At 41.5% G+C, this 20,600-nt stretch overlaps 1 protein-coding gene across 1 annotated transcript in view; it reads right to left on the bottom strand.

Annotated features, from left to right (window-relative positions):
* The window catches only part of PTPRT (protein tyrosine phosphatase receptor type T), a 360,616-nt gene that overhangs the window by 244,877 nt on the left and 95,139 nt on the right, over window positions 1–20,600 (bottom strand). Inside the window, exons 4-5 of the mRNA XM_036749775.1 lie at window positions 4,377–4,578; window positions 628–730 (exon numbers count right to left, since the gene is read on the bottom strand). Coding sequence (XP_036605670.1) covers window positions 628–730; window positions 4,377–4,578 — 305 coding nt within the window. The remainder of the gene's footprint in view (window positions 1–627; window positions 731–4,376; window positions 4,579–20,600) is intronic.

Raw genomic sequence — 20,600 nt, 5'->3', positions numbered from 1 at the left:
TGGTATTTGTAAAGCGCTTTATCAACCCTAAAGCACTATGGAAATGCTAATTGTTATTATCCGTGTCCCTAAACATATTTGCCACTGACCTTCACACCAGTATCCCTGAATGTGTGACTGTCAGTGACTCCAGCACAGCGATGGTTTTGATTTTGCCAAACCTGTGCTTATATTCTTATGCTAGATTTAACTGTGTTCCCTCTCTGGGCTGGGGAGCCACCGCCAGTGTTTCCAGGGACCAGGCTGGTGAGGATCCAGCTGAGCCACACTTGATTCCTGGAGATAAGCTGAATTCCTCCTCTCACCCCCCCACCCAGGTCAAGTCTTGCAGTATTAGAAGAAGTGAATTGTCAGAGGCAGAACACTCTTCATTTCCTCCCTGACCTGAATATCTCTTCCCTGACCCCTCTCTGTAGGGCTGGAGAGTTTTTGTCTGGCCGGGAAGCAGATTCTGTGCCCTCACTTCTTCATGCCATCCCCTTCCCTGGTTATGCCCCTGGCATCTGGCATTGTCTAAGATGTGTCAGTGTCACTGCTGCAGAGGAAAGAGATATATGTGGCTCTGGAAGGAGAGGTGAGATATGATATGCCCCCTGTCCTCCCCCCAACAGAGAATTAGAACTTCACCTGACAGGTGCACCCCGGGACCGTGCAGGCTTCAGCATGACAGTAATGGTTGTGTCTGTCTCATTCAAAGGTGAATCTGTGTCATATTCAGGCATTGAAGGAGCTGTGGAGAGAGGGGAAGGGAGTAGGTGGGAAGGAGAAGAGAAGGAGAGGAGCAGAGAAAGAAGGGAAGAGAGAAAGGAAGAGAGATGGGGAGAGAAATATAAGGGAGGGGGTAGGCAAGAGGGAGGGAGAGAGAGAAGGAGGAGAGGAAGATATGGAAATAGGGAAAAGGGACAGATGAAAAGAGGGAGAGAAGAGAGAAAAGAGGGAGGGAGGGAAGGAGGGAGGGAGGGGGAGAGAGACAGAGAGAGAGAGAGAGAGAGAGAGAGAGAGAGAGAGAGAGAGAGAGAGAGAGACAGAGAGAGAGAGAGAGAGAGAGAGAGAGAGAGAGAGAGACAGAGAAGACAGAGAGAGACAGAGAGAGAGAAACCAATGATTAGCCACTAACCAGGAATAATCCTCACTAGTTTATGAGTTCTCATTGGACTGAGGTAGACTAGGACCATGGTTCTTAACCTGAGATTTGTCACACACAAGATTTGTCACACACACACACACACACACACACACACACACACACACACACACACACACACACCCTCTTAACTGAATTTCAATATAACTGGTCTCCTTTGTTATCTGTTGTATCTCACTGTATGCTTTTACAAACATTACCCTGCTAAGGAGTCCATAGGCTCTACCAGCCTGTTCCAGGATTCTACAACACAGAAGAGGCTGAGGACCCCTGCCTAGGGGTCCATTTGATAATGTGGGAGCTGAACATTAAAGCCAGCTAGATCCTCTTTTGGAAAAGGAGGCAGTGACTTCGTGTCTGCCCACAGATTTGATCTAACACAGACAGGGCACTGCTATGGCTCCCCATTCTTTAGAAAAGGTCTGCATCAATACTCATGAAGAGCCATCTGTGAGATCGGTTTTCTTCAAAGGACAGCATGGAACAGCAAGAAGAATGCTAGATTTAGAGCAGGCATACTGAGGCTGGACTCCTGTTCCCACCTGTGTGACCCTGGACAATCACTCAGCCTCTTGGGGACTTAGCTTCTTCATTTATAAAATGAAGGGATTGGGCTAGATGATCTCCAAGTTCCCTCCCCACTCTACACCCTCTGACCCTATTACCTTTGTGATCTCACTTAAGTTACTCCCTTCTTTAGGACTCGGTTTACTCCTCTGTTAAATGATGGAGGTGCAGCTCTAAATCTATGATCTTATAATCACACAGCCTCACTTGGTCATTCAAAGATTTGGCTTCTAGCCCAGATTCTTCCACATACCAGTGGCGTGACTCTGACCCTCTCCCATCCATGACTCTTCTTCCTCCTTTGTAATATGAAGGGTTTAGTCTAGACCAGGGGTGGGGAACCTGCAGCCTCGAGGCCACATGTGGCCCTCTAGGTCCTTGGGTGCAGCCTTTTTTATTGAGTCCAAGTTTTACAGAACAAATCTTTTTGAGGATCTATTCTGTGAAGTTTGGACTGAGTCAAAAGGCTGCACCCAAGGACCTAGAGGGCCACATGTGGCCTCGAGGTTGCAGGTTCCCACCCCTGGTCTAGATGGTGCCCAAGATTCCTCTCAGCTTTACACCTTCTTGGATCTCTGAAAGTTATTCTATGATGCAGCACAGCCAGCACCATTCCCTGTCCCAGGCACTAACCATGTCATGATCTCTTATAACACCTACTGCAAGCTGCCCTGGCTTATACCCCTGGACCTGCCTTTAAGACTTGGGAAAGCTCCGTGAAACCTCCAATCATCTAACTGCTAGAGGCTACCTTAGTGGCAGGGAGCTGATAGCCTGGGATGCAACTGAGGTTGGGGTCAATGAGTTTTTTTTCTGCCTTCCTTTTCCACTGAGGGCTTCAAATCCAATCCAATGGACCTAGATCAAATCGGGGCACTCTGAGATACTTCCATAATTCATCAGAATTCTCAAGGGGCCTTGGGGTATCCCAAAGAAGCAGACAGCCCATATCTAGAGGGGGCCATAAGTCATGGTTTCCTCTGTGATCCCATTCCAGACCCAAGTGAGTCAGCCTCATGGATACTTATTGCTTCAGACTACAGGGAGATGCAGACCCGCAGGTACTCTCGGTTCTGTTCAAAGGTGGGTGAGTGGTCTCTGGTTCCTCAGAAAGCTTTGTGTTTGGCTTCCTCACAGAGATCGTGTCCTGGCTGCATAATTATCTATTATACACAAAGATGCTATTCCTGATTCACTCTCAGCAAGGCAAGTGATTTAAGCTATGTTTTTCATCCAACCATCTCTCCCAGTCTCTCAGCATACAAAGACACAGATTGGGGAACCTGCCGACTGAAAGCAAAGGTTAATTGGCCAAACCCAGGGCCTTGGCCTCCCTAGCACGGTGGTTGCTAATCAGTAGGGATAACAATTCAACACTCAGGGAACCCAAGCCTTCATGTCCCCAGCTTCACGACAGGGCTTTTGGCCTTCCCTGTAAATTTGTTTTGATGCTCCCCGGGAGCACTGGGCCCAGAGGGGCTGGAAGGCACAGGATTTTCATATTTCATTAGGGGAACAGCTCAGTAAAGGAGTTTCTGAGAAGCTATGCGTAAATTAAAATCTCATAGGATTTAGACCCGGAAAGGACCTTTGAGATTGTCTAGTCTAGTCAACGAAGTAGTCCTACAAACAGAAATTAATTTCCCAGGGTCACACAGGCAGCGGGTGGGAGATCCAGAATTTGAACCTGGGTTTCCTGACTTCAAACCCAGTGGGGATTTTTCCCCCAACAAAATGGAACCATGGGATCATAAACAGAGCGATCTTAGGACACCTTGAGAGACAAATTGGCAGAGAAAGGACTATTGATGGAGTCAGAAAAACCTAGGCTTGACTCTGGACAAATCATGGAGCTTCACTGAGCCTCTGTTTCCTCATCTGTAGACTGGGGATAACAGGAGCACCTACATCGCAAGGGTTGTTATGAGCACCAAATGAGATAATGTATTTAAAATGATCTACAGACCATATAAATGTAAGCTATTAGTATTATGAATCCTGGCTGTCATCAAGTTGTAGGATCTTAAATTCATAGCCCTAGAGCTGGAAGGAATCTCAGAGGTAATCTAGTCCCATTTTACAGATGAGGAAACTGAGGCACAGACAGTTAAATGATTTCCTCAAAGTCACATGGGAAGTTAGTGACAGAGACAGATTTAAACCCATTTCTTCTAACTCCAAATCTAGCATTCTTTCAAGGAACCTCCAAGGCACACAAAGTTTATACTTTAAATGAAGCCAGAAAGCTTGATATCTAAAGCTGTCCTATGGCAAATATCTAGGAAAAGTAAATTTTAGTTTTTTTTTTAAATCAGAATTTTCATATATTGGGGTTTGCTTAAAAAATGGAGCCTTTCTAAAGGACCTCCTAGTGCAGGGCTGTCCAAAATGCAGCCCGTGGGGTTGCATTCGGCCCACCTACAAGCAGAGAAATTTACAGAAATGCTTTAGTAAACGAAGCTGAGCTACTGCAGAGCTCTCACTAAAATGGCAAATCAAAATATATTGACTAGTGTTTCAATAAAAACCTAAAGTTGGACACCCCTGTCCTAGTGCATGAGGCCTCACAAAGCAGAGAGCATCGCAGTGACAATGTGGTTCCCTCCTTTTTCTAATCCACGGCAATTCTGGAAGGCACTCTAATGCTCCTCCAACCAATAGATACCTGAGATTTTGGTAGCGATTCGAGTCGTGATGGGAGGCCCAAAGCCCTTTGATGTGCTGGCCTTGATAGTGAATGAATAGGTTGTGCCTGGATACAGGCCCACAAAGAGGTGGTGGGTTTCATTCCGAAGCTTGAAGACTTTCCCCCTCTGGCTGGAAAGGTCAGCATTGGGATCGAGGGAGCCCACAGCCTTGTAGTTTATCTGCAAAAGAACAACCAAGGAGATTACATTCGGCCACAGCTTTCTGGAAAAGCAGAGCAAAGACACACGAGAAACTGTGACAAACCCTGGCTGAGTGACCCTGGGTAAGTAATTTAATGTCTTCATTCCCTGGGCAATTCTTGAGACATTAAGTTTCAGAGAAGGTGCTGACCTGTACTGGTAGAGGGAGCTTCCATACCTGGGATTTATGTATAGCAATAAAATGATAGGTTCAGTCTCTTGGGCCTTTTCCCTCTGTCATTTCCAAGTAATCTTGTATATAACCTGTTTGTACGTAGTTTGTATGTTGTCTCCTCCATCAGTCTCGAGAGCAGGGTGCTGTCTTATGCCTTTCTTTGTCTCCCAAGCACTTAGCACACAGTGCCTGGTACGTAGCAGGGGCTTAATAAATGCTTATTGACTATCTCTCTATCACTCACTACTGGCCAACCATCAGTTTCTGGAGAGGCGTATTAGTGTAGTGGTAACAGGTTGGAGGCCTGGGTTTGAATCCTGGCATTTACACTATGTGACCCTGGAAAGTCACTTAGTTTCTATAAGACTTGATTTCCTTATATGTAAAATGGAGACACTAAAACTTGCACAATATACCCTACAAGATTTTTGTATGGAAAGAGCTTGGAAAACCTTATCATTGTTATTCAGTGGTTTCACTAGGGTCGGACTATGAAAATCTGTGACTGGCTAGCAACTCTGAATCCTTAGGAGTTACGGTAAGAAGGGGGGTTATTATTCAGTTGTTTCAGTCATGTCTGACTCCTTGTGACCCCATTTGGGGTTTTTCTTGGTAAAGATACTGGAGTGGTTTGTTACTTCCTTCTCCGACTCATTTTACAGATGAGGAATGAGGTAAATAGGGTCAAGTGACTTGCCCAGGGTCACACAGCTAGGAAGTGTCTGAGGCCAGATTTGAGATCAGGAATATGAGTTTTCCTGACTCCAGGCCCAGCACTTTATCCACTGTGCCCCCTAATCACCCCACTGAAAACTTTATAGCACCATAGACATAATGAGTGTTATTACTGCCCAGGGGCTTAAATACTCTCCTACTTTCTTCTCACTGCTGACCTTTCATTTGTCCTGTTTCTCATGATCTTCCCAAACCAGAAGCATGGTGATGTTACAGAAAGAGCACGGGATTCAGAGACAGAAATCTTGGGTTAAAATCCTGGTTCTGCCACTGACTTTCAGTGTTACCTTGTGTAACAAACTCAATGCTTTTGAGATTCACTTTATTCATCTGTAAAATTGGCAGGGGTTCCAACTCTAGGTCCCCTTCCATTTCTAGTTCTTATAAAACCTTGCCAGTTCTAAGACAACTCCAAAAGACTCATGGTGGAAAATGCTATCCACATTCAGAGAAAGAATTACAGAGCTTGAATTGCAGACTAAAGTAAACTACTTGCTCTCTCTCTTTCTTGTTTTGTTTTTTCTTTCTCGTGGTTCATTCCATTGGTTATAATTCTTCTTTATAACATGACTAATATGAAAATATGTTTAATGTGAAGGTATATGTTGAACCTACATCGGATTGCATACTGTCCAGGGGTGGGGAGGGGAAAAAAATTTGGAACTCAAAAGCTAGTGGTACTGAATGTTGTAAACTAAAAATAAATAAAATTCATTTAAAAGGAAAAAAAATTAAACTTTGCCACCTCCACTTGAGTCCTGGGAAAGGATTTTTGGGCAAGTCGAAATAGATGGCATTGAAATTTTTTTTAAGCCAGGTCTGTATTCTGCCCTTCACCCCCCAACCGCAGAGAGGAGGCAAAAGTGATACATGGCAAATCCTACAGAGGCATCTCTTTGTGGTGTTTATGTTTGTAGCATTATTATTTATCACAAAACAATAGGAAAAGGGTCTTCAGAAAGAGAGTAACTTTCATCATTCACATAACAACTGAAGTCTCAGCCTGACCCCAGCTCCCCACTTTTATGAACAGGTATTATTTTCCTAAAGCTAACAGCTAAAAACCTCCCTTGAAAGGATAATGTATATGAATAGGTTGGTATGATGGGCTTGGAGGCAGAACAGCTGGGCTAGAGACCTTGGACACGTCATCTCATCTCTCTTAGGCACAGTTTCATTGTCCTTTAAGGGATGCTTACAATGCTTCTCCTCTCAGGGCCATTCCAGGTTTGTCATTAGGATTAAATGAGGCAACATGTGTGGAAAAGTGCTTTGCAACTATAAAACATAGTATAAATATGAATTTTTTTCTTCTAATAGCTGCCTGACAGTGTGTGTGTGTCTCACTTGAGAGGATGAAGTCACTTTTCATTATGAAACTTAAAAATAAGAATGCATTAGTCAGCATAGAATGTGAAACTTGACTTCAAAAATCACCTTCCAGTTTGGAAAACAAGTCATATACTGTTTATAACAAAGAAGCTGAAGGTTGTTTTTGTCTGTTTAGACCCATAATGAACTTTTCTTCTTACTCTGATCTTAACAGACTTGGGTGAATCTGGGAACTCATGGTCATGGTAGACCCGCCAGTACTACAGATCTCAATCCATCCAGGTCCTCTAAATCTGCATGGACCTTTGTTCATTCCCTCCTTTGAATCCCTCACAGGGCTCCACTCTACATTCTAGTGACTTTCCTTTTGGTCTCTTGATGTTAATGGATACCAAATGAGTACACAGGCTATCAGTTGGTTGGTTATCTGTCAATCTTTCTACAGAGAGGCCCACCTTCTTTTCTGGGTGTACATCTCTCTGATTACATTTCTTTCCCCACTACTTCTCCCACGTTCTTCATCACTAAAGTGTAATGGGCTATTCAAACCCCACCACGTCCTTCTACATTACCCTTTGGGTGACACTCAAGTTAATTCTTTGGAGACGGTGGTGATTCATAACTTGAAACACCATGTTTATAAAATTCATAACTCAAAGCATCATAGGAAAAACATTGTTGAAAAGCTGGACCTTTGTTTTGAGTAGAAGCTTGGGGTCCTTAAAGGCTCGTCACCTATTGGTTGGCTTTTCAGTGATGAATCCTTGGCTATGGCAATCTAAGAAAAACCTTTCCTCCAGTTTATCAAATTGTGACAGGGCTGTGATTACAAATGCAAATGTGACCTTTAGATTCCTAGACCAGAGACAATATCATTATACCACCAGACAAGACACATATGCAGGAAGTATCCTAGAATGATTTTTGTATCTTAAGGATAAGAATTGTCTATAGAATGATATGATTTTAGGACTGGGGCTAGGGATGAACCTTAGGGCTCAGGTAGTTGACCCTCTTCAATTTATAGATGGGAAAACTGAGTCCTCGGGAAGTTAAGAGCTCAGGGTCTTATTAGTAGTTAGTAGCAGATCTGATATTCCAAATCAGGACTCCTGCTACCAAATTTAGGGTTCAGGTCTTGTGACATCATTACATTGTACCATGCTGATACTGCCATCTATATTTAGAGGAAGTGACCAAAATTTAGGAGCAGAGTTGGAGATGGAAAGAAATTGACCCTCTCATAACAAGCTCCCTCCAATTCTGTCTAAGAACAGAAGGCAGAGGTCCCAACTAGGGACTATGTGTTCCTGATCACACAAGGCCATCCTCACAGCCTGCTGGATCACTGCCCTGAAAATCACAACTTTACCACTTACCAAGGGCTACCTGGCCTTTGTACTATATACACTGAGATGCAAAAAACAATGGATTTCTTCATTTGCTTTATTTATCCTGACTGCCCTCAGAGTCTATGAAAGAGTCCCCAACTTCTACCACAGATGGTGGAATGGAGCTATGACAGAATATGGTGTACTTGTTAGAATGCTAAACCTGGACTTGAGAAGACCTGGGTTTAAATTTTGACTCTGACAGTTACTAGCTGTGTGACCCTGGGTAAGTCACTTAACCTCTTAGACCCTTTCTTCATCTGCAAAATAGAGATGACCATCCCCATCAGAACTACCTCCTGAGGTCCCAGCCCAAGCCTCACTTGGTCACTGTTTGATGACTCAGAGTGAGTGTAAATAACAACTGCTTCTGTTTTGGCCAGAAACCCTGAGGGTCTTCCCCCTCCCAGACTGATTTTATTTTATTTTTATTTTTGGACAAGATAAAAGAGGCCATTCTTTGTTTCATTTTTACCTAGCCTTAATCACTAAACAGGCATTGTCTCACACAAACTGAGACCTGGGAAAGACCTTAGCTCCAAAAGGCCGTGGATTCCCACTGCACCAGGGCCATTGCCAATTGTCCAGATCTATATCTTGCCACAGAACCCAGATGGTTCTGGAGGAGAGAGTGAGGCTGGTGACCCTGCCCAGCCCTCCTTCACTTAAATCCAGTCCATTTGCATGTCATGGCGTCACCCCCTTGATGTCATGGTCTTCTTTGAGAACAAAGGACAAACAACAAAATAAACCTCGTGAAGCCTTGGAGAGACAACGAACATAAATTGCTTTACAAACTGTGAAATGGTACATAAATGTCAGTTATTATTATTAATAGAGGAGGTGATTGTTACTGGCACAGGTAACACACACCTTTAATGGAAAGCATGACCATTTCAAGCACCCGCTTGAAATTCTGTCCGAGTTCCACTCCATGTAGTGGTGGCAAGTGCGTTGATATACAGACACTTGGAGGTAAAACTCATGACTTATTTACTAGCCAATTCCTTCCCTATGTTCCAAATTCAATCCAAAAGCGGCTCAATTTCAACTGAGCTGTCAATATAATATACCGGGCTCTCCTGCGCCCCTAACCTTTCCTGATATTACAGGATCCTCACTTATTTGTAATGAAACACCATGAATAAATCAATGTATGTTAATATAGCAAGCCTTCAATTTTTTATGAAGGGCTCCACCAAATCTAATTCCCAGCTTTGTCAGAAACAGTCTTTAAAAAATTTAAGTCCCTGGCTTTATGAAGTTAGCCGGATGAGGGTGCAGAGGAGTGAAGAGAGAAAAGAGAGAGGTCAAGGAAAGGGATGGGGGTAACGCTGCAGCCTCCCCAAGGTAATAAGATGCATAAATGAATTCTTGTTTTTAAGCAGGAAGGAAGGAAACTTTGTTACCGCAGCAAGCTGAGAACTCATGGCTAGTCCCTATTGGCTTCTACATAGAGATCCTATGTCACTGAAAGTCTTGGTGGGCTTTGTTCCATTCAGGTGGGCCCTGGCAAGATTTCAAAGAAAAACGATGAAGACCCCTGAGAACTGCATGGATTGAGGAGGATGATTCTAGAGACACTTAGGCAGAAGAAAAGGCCTTCTGTTCAACCCCATCATCGTCTCTGGTTCGCAACCTTCTGAAACAGGCATCTGGAGACCTGATTTCAAAGCAGACGGCCATTTCGAATGGTAGACTGTGGTAAATGGATTCCTAGGCTGTATCTGAGTGCTCCTGATGCAACTGGCCTATTCTGTTAGTTAAATGGTGGTGGGGGGTGGGGGGATAGAGAATGGGGTGACCTTGATCAGACTGGTTGTTTTGTTTCCACAGAGCAACGTGGTGGAATTAATTTTTCACATTTTCAACCAGTTGCTATAGTGTCATGTGGTTATAACCTTTTGTTGCTATAACAGCCTCAGACACCAATTTTCTAAAAGGAGGCTCTGGGCAAAGGGAAAAAAAATCTTTTCACTGGATAGGAGAAACTATAGAGTTTATTATTTGGTCTCCTAACAACCAATAAAAAAGAAAATGTGAACATTTTCACATTAGAGTAAAGCGTGAATGCAGAGATGTTTCTGAGTACGCATTCCTGTAACTCAGCTACGACTTTCTATTTTCCCAAATGCTTTTGTTGCTAGTATATTTGTGTTATTGTGATTGTTATCATCATTCGTGTCATTATTGCTGGTGCTGCTGTTTCTGGTACTGCAACATCAGGAATAGAATTCAGGGATCATAAGGGCCCCAACGTACCTGCCAAATTCTACCAAGCCAGACTCTCATCCTTTAGGAATAAAATATAGCTAATTCAATATTAATAACAAGATCAAGAGAAGCAACTAGGATATGGTAGAGAGAGGGCTCACTGTGGAGCCAGGAAGACTTGGGTTCCAATCTTGCCTGTGCCGTGCAGCTGCTGTGTGACCCAGGTGAGTCCCTGAACTTCTAGGTGCCCTAGGCAACTCTGAAAGATTAGAAATTGCAGATGAGTCTCTGATTAGTACTGGTGGAGGGAACTGCTACACTGGGAGCTTCCTATAGAGATGAAATCAAAAGTCTGGACTGAAGAAAAGGAAAGAAGCAAAAACATGGGGGCAAAAGACTGGGAGCTCGAAGAGACATTAGAGGGCATTTTATTAATGATCTCTTCAATCACTCAATATCAATCAATAAATGTTTATTAAATGCCTACTGTGTAGGTACCAGACACCGTGCCAAGTGCTAGGGATGTTTAAAAAAGGCAAAAAACAGTCCCTGCCCTCAAGGAGGCAACAAGCAAATAAATGTGTATAAACAAGCTATGTACAGGATAAATAAATAACAGAGGGAAGATAATGGAATTAAGAGGGGTTGGGAACTGCTTCCTAGAAAAGATTGGATTTTGGTTGTGACTTAAACAAAGCCAGGGAAGTCAGAAGGTAGACTTGAGGACAAAGAGCATTCCAGGCATGGAGGACAGCCAGAGAAAATGCCCAGAGATGAGAGATGGATGGAACAGCCAGGAGACCGGTGTGACTGGATCTAATTAGGGGCAAGGGGTGAAGTATAAGAAGACTGGAACGGGTCCGAGCTGCACTTGCAGTGATGAATCTCTAGTTACATACTCTAGGAATGATACCTGAAAGGATAGCCTTGTTAATGAATTCTTAACTACTAAATCTGATAGTCTTTTCTCACTCCTAATTCTTCTCAGCATCTTTGCCGTGTTTGATTCTGTTCATTGCTTACTCTTCTTGGATACTCTTTAGTCTCTAGGTTTTTGTAATACTAGAATCTCTTGGTTCACCTTTGACTCACCCAACCACTTCTGAGTGTCCTTTCTTGGTTTATCCTCCAGGTCGCAAAGAGAACTTTGTAACCGCATCGGGTCCCATGGCTTTAATAATTATCTCCAAAACAGGCAGTTTTCAGGAGAAGAAATAAAATCTCTCAATAGTCAAATGGAAAAAATGCTCTAAATCACTAATAATAAGAGAAAGGCAAATTAAAAGAGCTCTAAAGTACTACCTCACAACCTATCAGACAGTCTGAAATAACAGAAAAGGAAAATGACACACTGTAGGGAATGTGGAAAAATAGAGACACTAAGGAACATTGGGTGGAGTTGTGAACTGGTTCAATAATTCTGGAGAACAATTTAGAAGGAGGCCCAGAAGTCTATAAAACTGTGTACATTTTTTGACTGAGCAACACCACTACTAAGTCTGTATCCCAGAGAGATCAAAAACAAAGGAAAAGTACTTATATAAAAGTATTTATAGCAGCTGAGTTTTGTGGTGGCAAAGAACTGGAAATCAAAGGCCCCTTAACTGTGGAATGACTGAGTAAGTTGTGGTATATGATGGTGATGGTATACTATTGGGCAATAAGAAATGACAAGGGGGATGCTTTCAGAAAAAAAAAATCCTGGGACGATCTATATAAGTTGATGCAGAGTAACACGAGAAAAACCAGGAATCACTGTACACAATAAGAGCAATACAGTGATGATGATCAGCTATGAAAGACTTAGCTACTCTGAGCAACGTGATTATTCAAGATAATTCCACATGACTTGTTTTTTTTGTCTTTAAAAATTAATTAATTAATTTTTAGTTTTCAACATTCGCTTGCATAAGATTTTGAGTTTTAAATTTCCTCCCCTTCCCCCCCAAAACAGCATGCAATCTGATACAGGCTCTACATACATACTTAGATTAAACATATTTTCACATTAGTCATGTTGTGAAGAAGAATTAGAACTAATGGAAGGAACCTTGAGAAAAAAAAGAAACAAAACAAAACAAAACACAGAGCAAATAGTATGCTTAGATATGTGTTCAGACTCCATAGTTCTTTTTCTGGGTGTGGATAGCACTTTCATCATGAATCCCTTGGAAGTGTCATAGATCTTTGCATAAAAGACTTGTGAAAAAAATGCTGTTCACCTCCCAGGAGGGAACTGATGAACTCTGTACAAACTAAAGCATAATTTTTTCACTTTATTTTTTGCAACATGGCTAGTATGGAAATGTTTTACATGATTTCACATGTATAATTGCTGTCATTTTGTTTGTTTTCTCAATGAATGTGGGAAAGGCTGGAGGAAGAGAATTTGGAACTCAAAATTTAAAAAAAAAGATAAATGTTAAAAATAAATAAATAATAAAATTTTAAAAAAATTATCTCTATGCAGATGATGTCCAGGTTTCTTTATTTAGACCTAGGTTCTCCCCTGAGTTTCAGTCTGGCATCACCATATGCTTACTGGACATTTCAAAATGAATGAACTTAATAAATCTTAAACTCAACATGTCTAAAACATAATTCATTATCTTTCCCTCCAAACTGTCTCCTCTTACACTTGTCTATTTTTATTAATGGCGCCAACCTCACACCTACCAGAATGGCTAACATGACAGAAAAGGAAAATGACAAATGCTGGAGGTGATGTGGAAAAACAGGGAAAATAGGCAAATCCTTCCATGGTTCATATCTCAGCCTTATCCTGGTCTCCCAGCTCTCCCTCATCTTGCATATCCAATCAGTTGGCAACTTTTATTGTTTCTACCATCACCACATCTCTCACATCCAAACCCTTCCTTCTATTCACTGCGATTGCTATTCCCTCTGTAGTTCAGTCCTCATTACCTCTTGCAACAGCCTTCTGATTGTTCTCTTTGCTTTAAGTCTCGTACCACTTAAGTCCATCATCTTCACTCATGCCTAAGTGATTTTCCTTAAATGCAGATCTGAACATGTGATTCCATCCATCCAAATCTAATGGTTTCTTCTGGGTGCTTCTAGGACAGCATTAAATTAAAATAATAACAGGGCCACTAACTGATACATAAGGATCCCTGCAGGCACATATTTACCGAGAAAACCACATATTAATATTATCTATGTGTTGTTGTATTTTTGTTTGTTTTATTAAATATTTTCCAATTATATTTTAATCTGGTTTGGGCTACCCTCAGGAGAGCTGTGTGCATGTTTGATACTGTTGCTCTAACATAATGCTAGGAGACCTTGGCTCTCTTTAGCCTTGAAAAGCCATTTACAACTTGGCCCCAACCTATCTTTCCAGACTTACTGGACATTGCGTTCCCTCCTGCACTCTGTGACCCAGTCAAGCTGGCCTTCTCTTCTGTTCCTCACATACAGCACTTTGTCTCCTCTCTCCAACCTTTCACCCTGGCCATCACCCAGGCCATCCCCCATAGCTGGAATGTACCCCTCATTACCTATTCCTCTCTTCAGGTATTATTTTCTAAATGAAGCCTTCCCTGATTGCCCCAAATGCTACAGCCATCTTGCCCAAATTATCTTGTATTCAACTACTTTGTAAATAATTGTTTCTGTTTTGGTCTTCCCTTCCCAGATTGATTTTTTTAACTAGGTAAAAGAGGTCATTTTCTCCCTCATTTCCTACCTCACCTTAATTACTGAATGGGCATTGTCTCAGACTAACTGAGACCTGGGAAAGACCTTAGCTTAAAAAGGCCCAGGTTTCTTTCTCACTGCATCTGGGGCCATCTCCAGTTGTCCTGATCCATATCTTGCTGCTGGATTCAGATGGCTCCAGAGAAGAAAGTGAGGCTGGTGACTTTGCACAGCTCTGCCTCACTTAAATCCAATTAACTTGCAAATCAAGACGTCACCTTCCTGATGTCACTGGTCCTCTTCAAGAACGAAGGACAAACAACAATACATTTATACTAATTAATTTTATATTTACGATGTATATCCTTATGTATGTACTTGTTATTTCTTTCTTTAGGCTGTAAACTCATGGCAAGTAAGGATTACTTCACTCTTTGTATTTGTGTCTCCAGTGCCTATCATAGTGCCTGGCACACAGTAGTTGCTTAATAAATGCTTATTGATTGTTCCCCTCATTTTACAAATGAGGAGACAAAAAAACTTGCCCAAGGGTCACAAGAGTAGCAGGCAATAGAGCTGGACTTGAACCTAAGCCCTCTAAGTATAGATCCAGCATTATTATGTACTATCCATCTATCCATCTATCTATCTATCCATCCATCTAATCGTCCATCCATCCATCCATCTATCTATCCAGCCGTCCATTTATCTAGTCATCCACGCATCCACCTAATCCTGTAAAAGACACTAGGAGAAATCTGGCTGTGAAAAAACAGCTACCATATTTCTTTTTAGTTTGCTAACTGTTTGATCATCCTTAGTTTCCTATCTTCTCTTCAGCAGATCTATAACCATGACTTTTATGCTTAGGGGAGGTAGGGTATGCAGAAGGAAATATGTTTCTAGTGTGCAGTATTGGTCACAAAGGAGGAACTCACCATAGCCTGCCATCCAGTAACTTCCTATTTTTAACAAATTATTATTGTTAACTTGATGCTACAATTTATTGCTTCTAGGTTGCTGAAGGAATACAAATGTCAGCACCCTCTAGATTTAGCACCCTTTGGCAAGGGTCTTATTACCATACTCTAGTTATCCCTGTCCCTTCATCATAATAGCATTGGACTAAGCAAAAAGGAATGCAATTATCCTCTCGTAGAACTCTATTCTATTCAAGTAAAATACTGAAAACTCTTGTCAAGAGACGATAAACAAGAATTGGGTTGTCTCTTTTGCATGTGTGACTCCAAGACAAAGAGGTATGTATATGTGTGTATGTCAGAGGCAGGGGAAGGAAGAGATACTAATAGTTGACATTAATGTAGCACTTCAAAGTCTGCATATTCATTACGAAAGTTCAGAGTATTCTATAAATGCTTGTTGACTGACTTTATATATTTAATATTGACCACAATCCTATGAGATAGGCACGACAAGTGTTATTATTCCATTTTATATATGAGAAAACCAAGGCTCTGAACATGTGTATGCGCACACATATATGGTGGCTAGTAATCTGAGTTCTTCTTTGGCCTTGAAGTTAGGGGACTGTGTGTGGGTAGCACAAGGAATCTGAGAAGGGAATGTAAGAGAGCAAAGAGGACAAAGCAAAGGAAGTTGGGAAGGTCACAGAACCATAGTATCTCAGAGCTAGATGGGAACTTGGAGGTCATCAAATCCAACCTTACCTGGGGTGGATCCAACCAAGAACTGTCACAATACGGTCCAAATGCATGAGTCTGTTGTGAACCACATACTTAAGTATGCATTTAAGGCACTCCTGTGTGAGGTGGTATGGATACACTGCTCCCCTCACCTTCACGAAAAAGGTAGCCTTCTAAGCTAGGCCAGGGGGATAAACAATTTAGCCCAGACACTTAAACTGGGAGTCTGGCCTATATTTCTTATCTCCCCCAAAAGATGAACCAAGAGTAGCAAATAAAACTGTCCTAAAGCAATCGAATAAATAAGAGTTAGAATTTCTAGCCAGGGGCCAGGCTGATGTAAGGATTTACATTAATGCCACATCTTTTATTCAGATGGATGAAAAGTATATAGAAACTCCAAATCCCAATTTCACCAGGATTCTTTAATATGAGTAATGATATTTATGGCTGGGCATGTTTACATTCAAAAGACTAAATCCAACAGAATCTGACTAAAATTACCTAGTTTGTTAGAACAAACCTGTATAGTCTAGTACATTGTGGGTAGTCAGCTATGAGACATACATGACCTTTATCCCCTTCTAAGGAGGCTGGGAGGAGGAGAAAAAGTCCTAAGCAGGATGTAAGTGAGAAGAGTGGCCCTTTAGACATTCAGTTAATTATTGTCAAAGTGGTATATAGTGAACTAAGCATGTAAAGGATGCTCTGAGGTTGGACTGGAGGCAAGACAAAAATGAGTGAGGCATAGTCCTTTCATAAGGAAGGGCACTGAATGAGATAGATGAATTCAATGCATTAACACATTTAGCCTAACATAAACACTGATTAAGTGCCTACCATGTGCAAGCTAAGACTGGAGACACAAAAATGAAAAGCACAGAATAAGGTCCGTATATAGATAAGAATGAAACAAGAAAAAGGGAGAGGTTCAGCCAAAGCGCTGAAAGAAAGCTCACTTTCCAATGTGGGTGTTAAGGGTAAAGAAAAAAAGGGTGGAACCAGGAATGCTGAATAGAGGAGATGGTACTTGAGCTGTACCTTGAATGAAAAGAATCCCACTAACTAGAGATATGGAAGGAATATGGTCCAGGCATGGAGGGCACGTTACCCAAACTACTAGGGTTGGACAGGGGGAGTCAAAATCAGAAAACAGCTTGGTTGGAATTTAGAGTATGTACATGTGGAAGGACTTAAAATGCTGGACGAAGAACTTTGTATTTTACCCTAGATTTGAAGATTCTGAGTTGGGGAGCAACAGGTCAGTCTTTCTGTTTCATGAAAATCTAATTTTTAATGATAAAGCCTTCTTGAAATAGCCTAAAGTGGCATGTTTGATACTATACCCACCTTGGATTCTGCACCAACAACCTCACGGATGGTTTAGGACCCCAAAATATAACAAAAAGCATAATATTACCACATGGTATTATCATTATTATTATTCCTATAGCTATGTTTAGGAATTGTGGTGACCATTTGTCATTGCATATACAACTGAGCTTGGAGAAAGTTGGCTGTACCATATGACTTCTTGGGTTTCTTCTCATTTGTAGTGACTCTACGTGTTTAAACAGAAACGTTCATGTTTTTAAGTCTATTGACAAACAGAACAATAGGGAGCCAAAATCTGGTTAGAAGAGAAGAAATGGCACCAATAAGTAAAAATTCAAAGAAACATGGGAAGACTTACATGAACTGATGCAGAGAGAAGTAACAGAACTAGGAAAACAATATAATGACTATAATAATCCAATTAGAAAAAAATGATAAAAATGAAATTTAATATTGTGTAACTATATTGTTACTTGTTATATTATTTTGCATATTCATGTACCTTCTCTTCCTTCTCTATCAGCCACTGGAAGGAGAGGGTGATGCAAGCCCCTGACTGCTGAGGTTGGAGGAAGGGGGCTGACCTCTACACAGCTAATGTAGGAGTTTTAAGACAATGGTTGGTAATGACTGAAGGAGGCTAGACTGGGGAAAATGTATCCTTGAGTGGTCAGGAGGCTGTGTCTTCCCAGAGATGGATGGGAAAATGCACTCCTTTCATTGAGGAGATTATATAACTATAACTACGGTTATAGAAATGTGATTAAATGAAATAACCTATGTAAAGCACTTGGCAAACCTTAAGGTACTTTATAAGCGTTAGCTTGTATTAATGCTTCATACACTGTGAGATGGGGTCAATGTGTTGTTTGGTTTTGCTGATCCGGTTTTTACTTTTCATCATTTTTGTTATAAGGAAGGGTTGCTGGATGGGAGAATAAGAAAGGGGTGTATGTGGAAATGACTATGATGTTCAAACCAAAGGTATCAATAAAACTTGGGGTGGGGGGAAGGAAATAACTCAAGTGTATCATGATGCACATGTGACCATTAAGTTCTCCCGGATCACAGGTTTTTAAATCGGTTCCTATGAATAGATTTTTGGGGGTGGGGGATGGACTTGGATGGGAAAAATTACATCTTTAGTTATATTAAACTCTAAGTGAAAATGAGCATTTCCTTCAATCATGAATTCAAGCAACAGAATATTATCCTGAAAAGGGGTCCAAAGGTTTCACTAGATTTCCAAAGGGGTTGATGACACAAAAAGGTTAAGAACTCCTGCTAGATAAACAGAATACTCAGTGGCCATTAAGGTTTTTCAGGAAGCTTGGCAAGAATGAGCAAGTTTTGGCAGTGTGGTATGATGGGAAGATTACTGGAATCAGAAAATCTGGGTTTGAATTTCAGCTCTGCTACTTACTAGCTATGTGACCTCAGGCAAGTCTTAAACTTTCTGGTCTCAGTTTTCTCATCTATAAAATGGGGGAACTGGACTAACCTTTTTAAGTTCCATGTAGTTATAAATCTTCTGATCTTGAGACTGAAGTTTTTGGATTGGTGTCCCTAACTCAGTTATTATGGCCATGCCTCCAGAATGGTTTGGTCTTTTGAATCAAGACCTGGGATCTGAGCAGGATTGTTTCCTGACATTATCTGTTATGATTGCTATTGATGCAATCCAACATTCAGAAATGCTCTTTGCCTGTCTGGGGCTAGGATTCTTTGTGATATGATTGTTTTTTCACGGGGTGCTGAGGTATAGGTATACAATAACAGAATCAGCAGACTGCCACCAGACCTGGATGAGTCTCTGGAGATCATCAAATTCACCCTCTTCATCTGGTTTGTAAGAAACCTGAAGCCTAGAGAGAGGTCATGAGAGCACACAGCTATGGAAGAAAGAAGCATAGGTTTAGGGCCAGAAGGGACCCTCATCTAGTCCAGTCCCCTCAAATGATAGGTGAAAAAACTGAGGCCCAGATAGTGAATTGCCCAAAAGTCACAAAAAAGTGAAGCTGCAGAACAGGAGAAATGACTCCACATAATTCATTAAACATCTTGTGGCAGAGCCGGGACTAGGACCTAGGTCTGTCTTCCAGTTCAGGACCTGGTGCTCTTTTTATGGTAACTGTCCATGGTATGAACATAGCATAGTTTAAATGATGATTTTTAGGTATTTTTAAATCAATGATTATCCTTCCATTGTTGGCAGGTGATCATTGCCCATAATGACAGAGTCCATGTTACAGGAAACTGATTGCAAGAGAGGAAGGAAATTACAACCCTCATCTTAAATGAGAAGACAAAGCCTCCTGACCACTCAAGGATATATTTCGCCAGTCAGGCCTCCTTCAATCATTACCAACCATTGACTTAAAATTCCTACATCAGCAGTGTAGCAGCCAGCCCCCTTCCCCCAACCCCAGCAGTCAGGGACTTACATCACCCTCTCTTCTCAGTGGCTGATAGGAAGAGAAGACACATGAATATGCAAAATAATCGTGGAGGAACTGCTGGGTAAAGCACTTTCTCAAAAAGTAGTATTTATGGACTGGATAGAAAACATTCCCTTTAGGAGCAACGCAGAGGAAGAAAATGGGACAATGATTGGCCTTCACAAGCTCTAGGGTACCTTCTAGCCCCAAGGGCTTATGATTCTACTTACGCTGTAGAAAGACAACATGACTTTTGGGTCTCTGGGAGTGTTGATGGTGTTATTTTCATAACAAATCTTTTCATTGAAATTGTATTAAGATAGGACTCAGAGAAGTAGAGTTGAAAGGACACTGGATTAGAAAGAAGATTTGGGCATGAATTCTTTCTCTACTACTTAATTGTGTCAGTCAACAATCATCAACAATCACTTATTAATTACTTACTACTTACCTAGGCAGGTCATTTCCTTCCTCTGGGACTTAGTTTCCTCATAAGCATTGGGTGGTTGTATTACTAGACAATCTTAAAGTGTCTCTTCCTGTTTGAAGAGTCTACGAATCTATGAACCTTCAAAGGGCGAGGTCATAAGAGGTCTTGGAAATCATTCAGTTTACTATTCTCATTTTGGAAATGAGGCCCAGAGAAATTAAGTGACTTGTCTTACGTTGAACAGAGATTTGGTGACTGAGTTAGGACTCAAACCTAATGTTTTTACTAGAATTGGAGAGAAAATTCAGAGGCTGGCTTGTGTGTATGTGTGTGTGTGTGTGTGTGTGTGTGTGTGTGTGTGTTCATGAGTATAAACAGTTTAACTATGGATTGTGTGTATTCTGCAGTTTCATGTACAGACAGTTGCTGTTTAGTCATCTTCAGTCATGTCTGACTCTTCATGACCCCATTTGGGGTTTTCTTGACAAAGATAGTAGAGTGGTTCACCATTTCCTTCTCCAGCTCATTTTACAGATGAGGAAACTGGAGCAAAAAGCATTAAATGACTTGTCCAGGGTCACACAGCTAGTAAGTGTTTGACGCCAGAACTGAACTCAGGAAGATGAG

Source organism: Trichosurus vulpecula, chromosome 3 (genome assembly GCF_011100635.1).
Source record: "Trichosurus vulpecula isolate mTriVul1 chromosome 3, mTriVul1.pri, whole genome shotgun sequence".
In the NCBI taxonomy this organism is placed as follows: Eukaryota; Metazoa; Chordata; class Mammalia; order Diprotodontia; family Phalangeridae; genus Trichosurus; species Trichosurus vulpecula.
This window is presented reverse-complemented; position numbering and strand designations above follow the sequence as displayed.